A 10,499-nucleotide genomic window follows, 5' to 3' on the forward strand; every position below is an offset into this window, starting at 1 on the left:
GAGAATTTAAAAGTTTAATGAGGTAAAGATGGAAAATTTTATGGGGACAATGAAGCAAATTTCGAAGAGTTTTAGGGCCAAAATGTAAATTTGGAGAACTGTAAGGGCCAGATTGCAAGTTCAAAATTTTAAGGATTTAATGCGAACTTTTGAGGAACACTTGGGATTTTAAGTATTTATAGAAATGTACGACGTGTTATGGGAAATAATTTTGGGTTTAATAAACTTAAGACTATTGAACCTTATGATACGGGAAATCTATAAAATGAAATTGGGAACACTGAGGACTAATGGGTAATTGTGGAACTTTCGAGATTTAGGGAAAAAAAAATTTGGATATTATTCGAGGAAAGTAATAATTAATTTTACAATTTTAGGAAATTTGAAAACTTATTTAGTATTAAGTGAGAATTGAACGGTTTAAATGGTAGGAATTTTTGGTTATTTAGGCTCGGAGGAAATATAGAATATTTACATATTTGGGTTATAATGTTATAATGAATGGTAACCAAGGACATTGTAGGATAAATCAATCTTAGACGTGAAAATTTAAGCGTTAGTGAAATAATGTTGTGGCAAATTAAGAATTTAAAGTGATGACGATTTAAGGTAAATTTGATCGGTTAGTTAAGTTATAAGGATAAACATTGAGTTAGTAAATTTTTGGAAACATGAGTTTGATGTGTCACAAGTTTTAGTCATGATCTTAACAGTTAAAATTATACCTTGTGAGAATTTAAAATTTTTTTAGGAAAGTTGGGTACGATGATCGTTAGTTTAATTGGTAGACGCACGTAAGAGGTGAGGTGAACACCTTGTCTTGAAAATTTTTGGAAGTCATTGGAATTATTTTATTCAAAGCTATTTGGATTAGGTAAGTTGAATTTCGAATTAATGGGATATTCGTTCGTACGAAAATCTTGGGTGAAATACAAACAAAAGAGAATTAGTTGTGTTCAATATAAGCTATCAATTGATGAATATTAAGATTTTTTTTTATCAAGTAAGAAATCTAAAAGCTTGATATGGAGATTCTAGAATTCTATGGGTTATAAGTGAAATTGATTTATTAAGTTAGTCTAATACTTCCATGGGCTAACTTATTAAGTTTATATGCTAGAATTAAGTAAGCATTAATGATACATAAGAATGCGACACTTGTTCCAATGAGGAAGTCCATAGTCTTAGGCCTCAACTAAATTGTAATTGGGAAGATGATAGTTTAAGCAGGTAATTGATGCTAGAAGTGTTCTTAGTAAGGTAGAAGGTCGATGTCGTATAATTGAGTTTTTATAGATTAACTTTATTCGAGGTTTAAGATTTACAACAATTTCACATCCGGGATGCACTTGTAAATAATAAGTTACGTAAGTTTAGTGTCGTAAGATAAAGATTCAATTCAAGGATATTAGCCTAATATTATTATGGGGTGAGATAAGGTAACTTTTAAGTGCTTTACTAAGATCTCTTAAGTCGAATTGCATGAATGTCAATACTTGGACTTGAAGCTTTAACATATCTTGAGTTCAATAAAGTTTTTTTTTTTTTTTTTTTGAAGGTCAAGATCTTGTACTTTATTGAGAAGTAAATAAGTCTTTTGTTACAAGATGAATTAACCAAAGAGGAAAATCTCCAACCTCCCATACAAAATGGGATGGAGATGAACTAGCAAAAGCAGCAATAGAATGTGCAACTACATTGGCTGATCGGCGCACATGGCTCAAGTGAGTGATACTATGGAAGTCCATAAGATTTCTGATGTCTTTAGCTTTGGACCCTACATAACTGAAGTTTTCTTCCAGGCTAGTGACTGCTTGCACCGCTAGAAGAGAATCTGATGTCATCTGATGAATAGGAAGGTTTCGCTCAATAGAAATCTGTAGTCCACCTTCAATAGCAAGAAGCTCAGCATATGTAATAGACGTTGGTTTGTCAATATTCTTACCAAAAGCCATCACAGGTTGTCCCTCGTGGTTTCTAACCACCCCTCCAACTCCAAAGCTATTAGAACCCTCGTTATAAGCAGCATCAACATCCAATCTAAGTTTATCTTCGGGTGGCACCATCCAAGTCGCAGGAGAGAGGCACTTGTTTTCTCCGGCTGCAGGATATAAAGATTTCCGAGCAATATGGAAATCAGTAAGAAAGATCTCACTCCAATCACTATTAGTTCCTCCAACAAAATCCTTTTTCTTATGTACCAGGCTTAGTCTTTCATTCCATGTTGCCCAAGCTCGCACCACAAACCTCTCAAAGTCGATCTTACTGAGGTTCGCTTTCATCCGTAAGAAAATATCAATGGTACTCAGATGTCCAACCCTTTTCAAAGTTGGCCAGAAGCTCGTCCCATTCCAGCAAGATTTTATTAAAGGGCACATGAATAATGCATGACTAGACGAATCACAAGAGTAATGACATAGCGGGCAATTACCTGAGGATGGAACATGATGCGCTAAAAGATTTTGTTCTGTGGGTATTATATCCAGAACCGCTCTCCAGCAGAATATCCGGACTTTCGGAGGGATCGAAAGAGCCCAGAGGAATTTCCACCAGTCTTCCATAGGCGAGGTCGAGCTAGATTCTGGCGGATCATAAAACCTTGTAGCTACCCTGTACCCATCCCGAACTGTGTACTTTCCTCTTGGATCATAAAACCAGAAACGGTGAACTTCACTCTGAGACGTGGCAATAGGGATGGCTAGGATGTCATCCACTAAGTGGTGTGAGAATAGTTCTCGAATCTGTGATTCCCGCCATCTCCCATTTTCTATAAGGTCCTTGACCATCATTCGATTGTCATGTGCCCGAGATAAAGCGACTTTTCCCCCTAGCCTCGGTATCCATCTGTCCTCCTTTATATCAATCTTTGTTCCATCTCCCACCTGCCAACAAAGCCCTTATTTTTATGCATTTTATGCATAATTCATGCATGGTAGAATTTAATCCATACATTTTAGAGATTCATTCATTAGGGCTTCTAGGTGCATTTCACGTTCGAACGAGGATCGTAGACGGGAGAATTTTCTGAAAAATTATTTTAATTACACGACTTATTTTTATAAATGAAGTTAAGGTGTTTTAAAGGGTACTTTTCACAAATGGGATTTTTATTGAATATTTTACCCGCTGGATTTTTATTTTTAACGGTACACAAATTTTATTGAATCGAGAGACTTTTTAAGGGTTCGACTAATATTTTCAAAATTTTATCAACACGAAATATTTTACGAGAGTGTGTTTGGATTTAGTGAGCTTACTTTTAAGTCGTTTGTTAGGCTTAAATATCTTTTTAAACCTTTAAAATAAATTTAAGGACCCATTAGTTGGTTTGTACCATTTTTATATTATATTATTTAACCTAAACCACTTCTTAACCAAAACAAATCCTCCATCAGCCGCCCACCTCCTCCAATTGGCCTTCTCTTTCGTGAATATCAGCAGCAAGAATTCGGTGCTTCCTTTTTCCTCCAAGATCGAGTGTTTCCTCACCGCCTCGTGTCCCTTCGAGCATTTGTACATCAAATATTTATTCAGGCACGCATGTATTCTCCTTTTTGTATCATTCACGCCATTATTATGTAAAAATGTGTGTCAGTGCATGGAAATCTCTCGATCTATGATGTGGGTTCATTTATTCAAATTTTGACATGAAAATTCGGATGTTTCTTGCATGAACCTCACGTTTATTTGCATGGTTGCAAGGGGCTGCCACTTGGGTGATTTCTAAGGGCTGTTTTCGGTGGTAAGGTTATGTCCATATGCTGGAGGTGATGTTTGGTCGAGATACAAGGAGGGCCGATCTGTGGGAGGAAGTGTGTTCAAGGTTTTGGGTAGACCGAGCGATGGGGAGCAAGCCGGTGGCGTAAGGGCTGTTCCAAGCCATGGATCGGACCCAGGTGGGTCTGAGACATGGAATAGGGTGGCTCGAACCCTTCTGGTCTTGGCCTTGGAGTCGGTAGGAAGAGTTGTTTCAAAGGGAGCCTCGGTTATGTCCTTCGGTTGGCTCATGGAGGTTAGCGTTATGCAGCATGTTTGGGGCATGTGTGGGGCTGCAAGTCACGGTTAGTTGGGTCCAGTAGGTCTGGTTTTGGCCGAGGTTGGGCTGGTTCGGATCTAGTCCAAGCTGGTTAGTTGTAGGGCCGTTGGTTCGGTCCAAAGTCGTGACTAGAGTTAAGGTTTGTTTGCGCATAAAAATTCCATCAGCTTTCGGGTCTGTTTTCATGGGTCTTTGAGGGCTGGAAAGTGGTGTTTCAGGGCTGTTATGGTGGGTTTTAGTTATGGTAAAAGTTGAGGAAATTTCGGTTAAGTTTCGAGTCGATTCGAGTTAAGAAGGAGACTCCGGTCTAGGTTTTAAAACAATTCGGTTAAGTTATGAAATGGACTCGAGTTTACGTCTAATAATGCTTTTAAAAATATTTTGGGACATTTTAAGGACTTTGGTAAGCTTCGGATCAAAATAATGAGATTTGGATTTATCCGGGATTTAGTCGCCGCACGAAACGTAAATTAAAGAATTAATTGAAACGCCTAGATTTAAGTTTAATAAAATTATAGAAAATTATTTTTAAGCTCAAATAATTATTAGAAGTCTAAATTTTTAATTTGGGAATTTTATGCTAAGGTTTGGTTTAAAACGCATTAATATGTTATATTTAAAGATTAATTTAAAAGTCATCTATTTATGCCAAATAAAAATATGGAAAAATTCTTATAGGCTTAAATAATTATTTGGGACATGTTAAAGTCAATGGAATTAAGAAAATGTCAAAAACGTGTAATTAGAGGTCCAGGAGTTAAACGATAATTTTTGGGTTCGAGAGACAAAATAGTCATTTTGCACCCGGGGTGAGATTTTGGTCCTGGCAGTGCCCGGAGCACAAATCATGATATTTTTAAATGTTCATGCATCACGGTTACGATTTTTTACGCTATTATAATAATTATGGTGCATGTTTGGTTTAAAGGAATTAAGAGAGGAATTAAGTGAGAAAGTGAAGAGCACTCCGTCTCCGCCGCGCCGCGTCGTTATTTCGTTTGTTTTCTGTCAAAACAAACCAAGACATGTTTATATCTTCTTTCACTCTTCAATCAAGTCATATAAGTATTTTTAAATATCGCAAGTACATGATTTTAATGCAAGAAGATCGAAATTGTTCATATTTAATGATGTTATTTAATTATATCACGTGCAAAATATTCATTTTGAGATTTATGCGATATTGCTTGGGGTCACTTTACTATCCTGGGAGTATTATTTCACCTGGTCGTCAGTTACCGGTCCGGTCGCCACTTACCGGTCAGTTCAGTTTAGTTCCCAGTCGTCAGTTACCGGTCTGGTCGTCAGTTACCGGTTAGTTTCACCCGGTCGCCAGTTACCGTTCAGATCTCGGTCGTCAATTACCGGTCAGGTCGCAAGTTACCGGTCAGTTCAGTTCAGGGACCACTTGCGTAGACCATAATCTCACCAAGAAAATCATTACAAGTTATTTCATTACAGGGCTCCAAGGAGCAAACATTTTTACCATGATATTTTCAGTTCAGTTATGCACGTACTATAATTATCATTGAAATGATATTTTACGTTACAAATCATTACAGGATATTTTCACTTGCATGCAACTTTATTATTTATTTATTCGTTATTTACGATATATGCATGCTGAGTTTTTAGACTCACTAGATTTGATTGTTGTAGGTACTGATGATGTTAGGACCGAGGGCGGGGACCAGTAAACCAGCTCGAGTCGGTAGTAGTGGAACCCGAGGACCTCATTTCAACATTTATTATTTTTAATTCAAACCAAGTTTTTATGTTGCTGAATTATTTTTAAGTCATTATTTTCGCAAACATTAAAATTCTTCCGCTGCTATTTTAAACATTTAACATTTTTTTGTCAGTTTATCTATGAATGAGACTTTTTAATTATTTAAAAGAAAATTTTTAATTTTTCCGGAAATTTTCAAGTAAGGATTTCTAGGCCTTTACAATAGTTGAATAGAACTAAGTCACCATAAGTTGTTTTAAGTTGTGATTCACAAACGAGGATTTTGGTAGACAAATTTATTTAGGATTGAGGAAACGTAAGGACAGCTTAATATTTATCTTATCAGAGTAGCGCATCGGAAGCGTAGATTATTAGTATTCTAGAATTAAGAGTCTAAACTTTTTGTTTATCAAGGATAAGCGAATTTCGATGACGAAATTTCTTTTAAGCGGGGAAGGGTTGTAGAACCCGTAAATCATACTACGTATAAGCCATGCATAATTTCTAGTATTTAAATTAAATTTATTTCTTTATTATTTAAGGCATTTTATGGTTGTTTAGTCATGATTAATTTATTTTAAATCGCATAAGCTTAGTTTATCTTTTCAGTTAAATAAGTGAGGTCGGACTGGAGTTGGAGTATGAAGATAAAATTTAATATTAAGAAATTATTCCTAGAATTTTATTTAAGATAAAGAATAATTTATTTTAAGATAAAAGAAAGTTTAAGGATTTATTTAATTAACTTGAGATTAGTAGTAAATAAATTCTTTATGTCCAATAATTTAATTAAAAGCCTAAATTAAAATATGTGACCAATTGAGATAAGTTAATCTAGACTTATTTTAATTAAGAAATTTCAACTTAACACGTTAGCAATTTAGTTTAAAGATTTAGCCATGCATGCAAGATAATGTTATTCCATAATTAATTTCCTAATTCACTAAAATATTTAATGGGTAAATAAAACATTAGAGATTTAAAATTCAATAATTAAGAAATATTTCCCCTCCATTTTAATTGCAATTTTCGGACCCCTCCTTATTTTGATTTAAAAATATTTGACAACCCATTTATTTGATATTTTTCCCTATCCATTCATAATAGATAATTCCCTAAATTTTATTTACCACTAATTATTATTTAAGCAATAATTTTACCATGTTTATCTACCAATATTTCCCTTCTTTTTAAGTGATGATTTCGGCACCTCATTAGGATATTTAAAAATATTGTCAACTCTCCATCTTTAATTCTTTCCTTAATCTTTTCTTGGAGATAATTCTTTCAACTTTAAATCCTCAATAATTATTTAATTAAGCAATTTTTCTACCTTATTTGAAATGATAGAATCGTCCATCACCTTTGGGAAAATTTAAAATGTTTAACAACTCAACTTTGATTCCTTTCCATATCCATTTCATGGTAGATAATCCCTTCAACTTTAAATAATCAATAATTAGTATTTAAAAAATATTCTCCCTAATTGTACAAACTAAAATTCGGCCACCCCTCTTCTTAAACGATTCAATTTTGATTTACAACTCATTTCCTTATTATCTTCCCTTAATCTTTTCTAGGTAGATATTTTCTCCCACTTTTAAATCTTCAACAATTAAATAATTAAGCAGTTCCTCCCTTGTTCCTAGACTTAAATATTGACCAAGTGCACCCCTTAATTATCTCTCAAATCTTTTATTATCCCAATCATTCCTTATCTCACAAACTAGAAGATAGAAAGATTCATTCCCTTCCATTTATCTTGCAACCTACCATTTATCTTCCTAGACTCCATCCCCACCATTTTCACCGAATTTCAGAACATTTGAGAGAGGAAAAAACGTGAGGAAGCATGGAAGAAAACTAGAGAGAAAATCGAGAAGAACAAGATAGTAAAGAAATTTGACTGCGTATAAGCCATGCATAATTCTAGTATTTAAAATTAAAATACTTTTTATTGCATGAGTATTTAAATTCTTTTCTTTAAATTTATTTATTTTGCGCAGTAGTTTAATTGTTATCTTTTCAATTAAATAAATGAGGCCGGACTAGAGATGGAGTATTGAGACAAGCTAATAAAGACTCATTTAAGAAGTGGTAATTTATCATGTTCATTTCATTAAATTATGTTTAATTATTTTATGCATTTTATGCATAATTCATGCATGATAGAATTTAGTTCATAAAATTTTAAAAGTTCATGCATTAGGATTTCTAGGTGCATTTCACGTTCGATCAAGGAACGGAGACCGGAGAATTTTCAAAAAAATTATTTTATTACATGATTTCTTTTTATAAATTAAGTTAAAGCATTTTTAAGTGTATTTTCAAAAATGGGATTTTATGGGGTATTTTTACCCGCAGGACTTTATTTTTAACGGTACGCAAATTTTATCAAATCAGAGGACTTTTTAAGGGTTCGGCTAATATTTTCAAAATCTTTTCAACTCGAAATATTTTTAGGGAATGCGTTTGGATTTAATGGGCCTATATCTAAACTTATTGGACTTAAATATCTTTTAAATCTTTAAGATAACATTTAGGGCCCATTAATGATTGGTTAACCATTTTTATATTATATAATCTAACCTAAACCACTTTTAACCTAAACTAATTCCCCCCACCAGCCGACACCCATCTTGCAGACACCACTTCCTCGAGTTCCCAACAGCAACCTCAAGGAAATTATCGGCCACCTCCATTCTTTGCCTTAGGAGCTCTCCCGGTGTCTCCCTCCTCGTGTGTGGTTCATCAATCATCAAGGCATGCCTCAAACTTTCATTTTGCATCATACACGCTAAATACTCACTGATATGTGTGTTTTGTTGCATAGAAATCTCGATCCAAAAATATGGCATGGTGAAGCATTGGGTTTTGTTCAAATCTTTGCATATGTTTTCCCAACTCATATCCTGTATATTTTTGTGCTAAGGGACTGTCCATAGCAGGTTCGTGTAGTCTCGGAGCTGGTGTAAGGTTGGATAGATTTGGGAGAGGGCCGTGAGTGTAGTAGTGCAGGGTTGTCTCGTAACGGGCTGGTGATCGGGAGAGTGATGGAACCAGTGGCGTGAGGGTTAAACCGAGCCACGTACTAGGTACTGGTGGGCTGGAGACACGGCTTAGTGAGTCTTGATAGTTGCTGGAGTTATCCCCATAGCAGTTCGATCGGGTCCTAGCGCGAGAAGGGGATCCGCAAGTGAGGCTCGTGTGATTCTCTCGGTTCTTCGTAGGTTGTGGCTTGCATGGGGGCGGTGAGATGGAGCTGATATGTGGCTTGGGGTATGATCTAGATCTTTGTTAGGCTGCCACATGGCTGGTGTGACGGTGTAGCGTGAGGTGTGGGTTTTGGGAGGAAACCATGCATGTGGTGTTAAATGAGGGTAGGGCCGAGAGTTGGTAAGGTAGAGATATACTTTTAGCCGAGAGTTTTGGGTTGGGCAAGATTATTTTAGGATCATTTTAATTTTTGTAAGGATAGGGTAAAAAGTTGGGAAGGATTTGTGTAACGTACCGTACTTTTACTACTTGAAATTTGCGGAAAAATAAAAATTTCATTCAAATAAAACATCCGTACGGTAGTCACCCAACATTCATAAAATATCTTTAAAATAATCCATCATCAAATAAAAGTTTGCTAAAAGAACGCTGTCTCAAAACGTATCACATTCAAATCATAACATCAGAGTATTTTAAAAGTTTGCATAAACATAAACTTGCGGTCCTCGGGTTTAGCCTGCCGCTCAGCCCAAGCCTGCCCCTTGGTCGCCACCTCCTAAATCCTGCTCATCGTACTCACCTGCATCGATCAAGTCTAGTGAGTCTAAAGACTCAACACGTATAAACTGGAAATAACGAGTATTACATAATAAAAGCGCATGCATCTTTAAAATAGGACATACATACTTTAAATTGAACTTGCATAAACTTCAACTTGAAATAAACTTGAACTTGAACATACATACATACAAAACTAGACGTGCCATCATCATAAACTTTCATAAACATACTGCATACGTAAACATACATAACTTCATCATTTTTCGTAGAGGATGTTTCAAAGCAAGTGACCCATACATAATAAACGCCTGATCAGACACACCACAGTACTGGGCTGACAGGGACGTATCCACTGTCGCATACATGAGATCCCCGTTCATAATTTAACGGGCTGGTTGGTCCCCGTTCATAATTTAACGCTTTCCAACCACGATCTAACCCGTTCATAATTTAACGGGGCGGAGAGGTCCTCGGCCACGTTCACGGACTTCCAAACCCATTCATAATTTGGTCACAAGTCAATTAGCATACCTCAAAAACTTAAACATATTTTCTTTGCACGTCAAACATATTTACTTGGCGTTGAGGGATTCGTTGGACTTCGATCGGGGCCATTGCTGCACATACTGATCATGAATTGACATGCTTAACTTGCATACTTAGACGTAGGTAATCATGCTCACTTACGAGTTCATTCAATTCCTTAGGACGTTCTACAATTCCCATGACTCGACTTTGTAAATCATTGTGCTAACCCATGACGTCTAACCTCAAAGCATACTAAATTATTTTTCCCCAAAAATGAAGGACACGGACCCCGTACCTACATCCGTGTAGGGGTCCGTGTAGGCTCTGGACATTGACACCGAAGGAAAACAAAGGCACGGACCCCGTATCAGGGTCCGGGTGAGGGTCCGTGTAGGTACTGTAAAAGGACTACTCGGGAAGGGAAGGGGC

At 36.0% G+C, this 10,499-nt stretch overlaps 1 protein-coding gene across 1 annotated transcript; it reads right to left on the bottom strand.

Moving 5' to 3' along the window:
• Nucleotides 1–1,574: 1,574 nt before the first annotated feature.
• Nucleotides 1,575–3,511, bottom strand: LOC140805401 (uncharacterized). The gene is made up of 2 exons (XM_073161673.1): nucleotides 3,404–3,511; nucleotides 1,575–2,882 (listed from the first exon to the last, which is right to left on the bottom strand). Exons 1-2 carry the CDS (start codon nucleotides 3,509–3,511, stop codon nucleotides 1,575–1,577), a joined length of 1,416 nt encoding a protein of 471 aa, XP_073017774.1.
• Between the last annotated feature and the right edge of the window lie 6,988 nt (nucleotides 3,512–10,499).

This window comes from Primulina eburnea, chromosome 11, assembly GCF_022965805.1.
Source record: "Primulina eburnea isolate SZY01 chromosome 11, ASM2296580v1, whole genome shotgun sequence".
NCBI classification, from domain to species: Eukaryota; Viridiplantae; Streptophyta; class Magnoliopsida; order Lamiales; family Gesneriaceae; genus Primulina; species Primulina eburnea.

What these genes read in the sequence shown, in the direction of transcription:
- LOC140805401 (XM_073161673.1), bottom strand. Translation starts at nt 3,511, where the DNA reads ATGCTCGAAGGGACACGAGGCGGTGAGGAAACACTCGATCTTGGAGGA. An exon ending in GAGAAGGCCAATTGGAGGAG is followed by an intron (nt 2,883 to 3,403) that starts GTGGGCGGCTGA and finishes CTTTGTTGGCAG; the next exon opens with GTGGGAGATGGAACAAAGAT.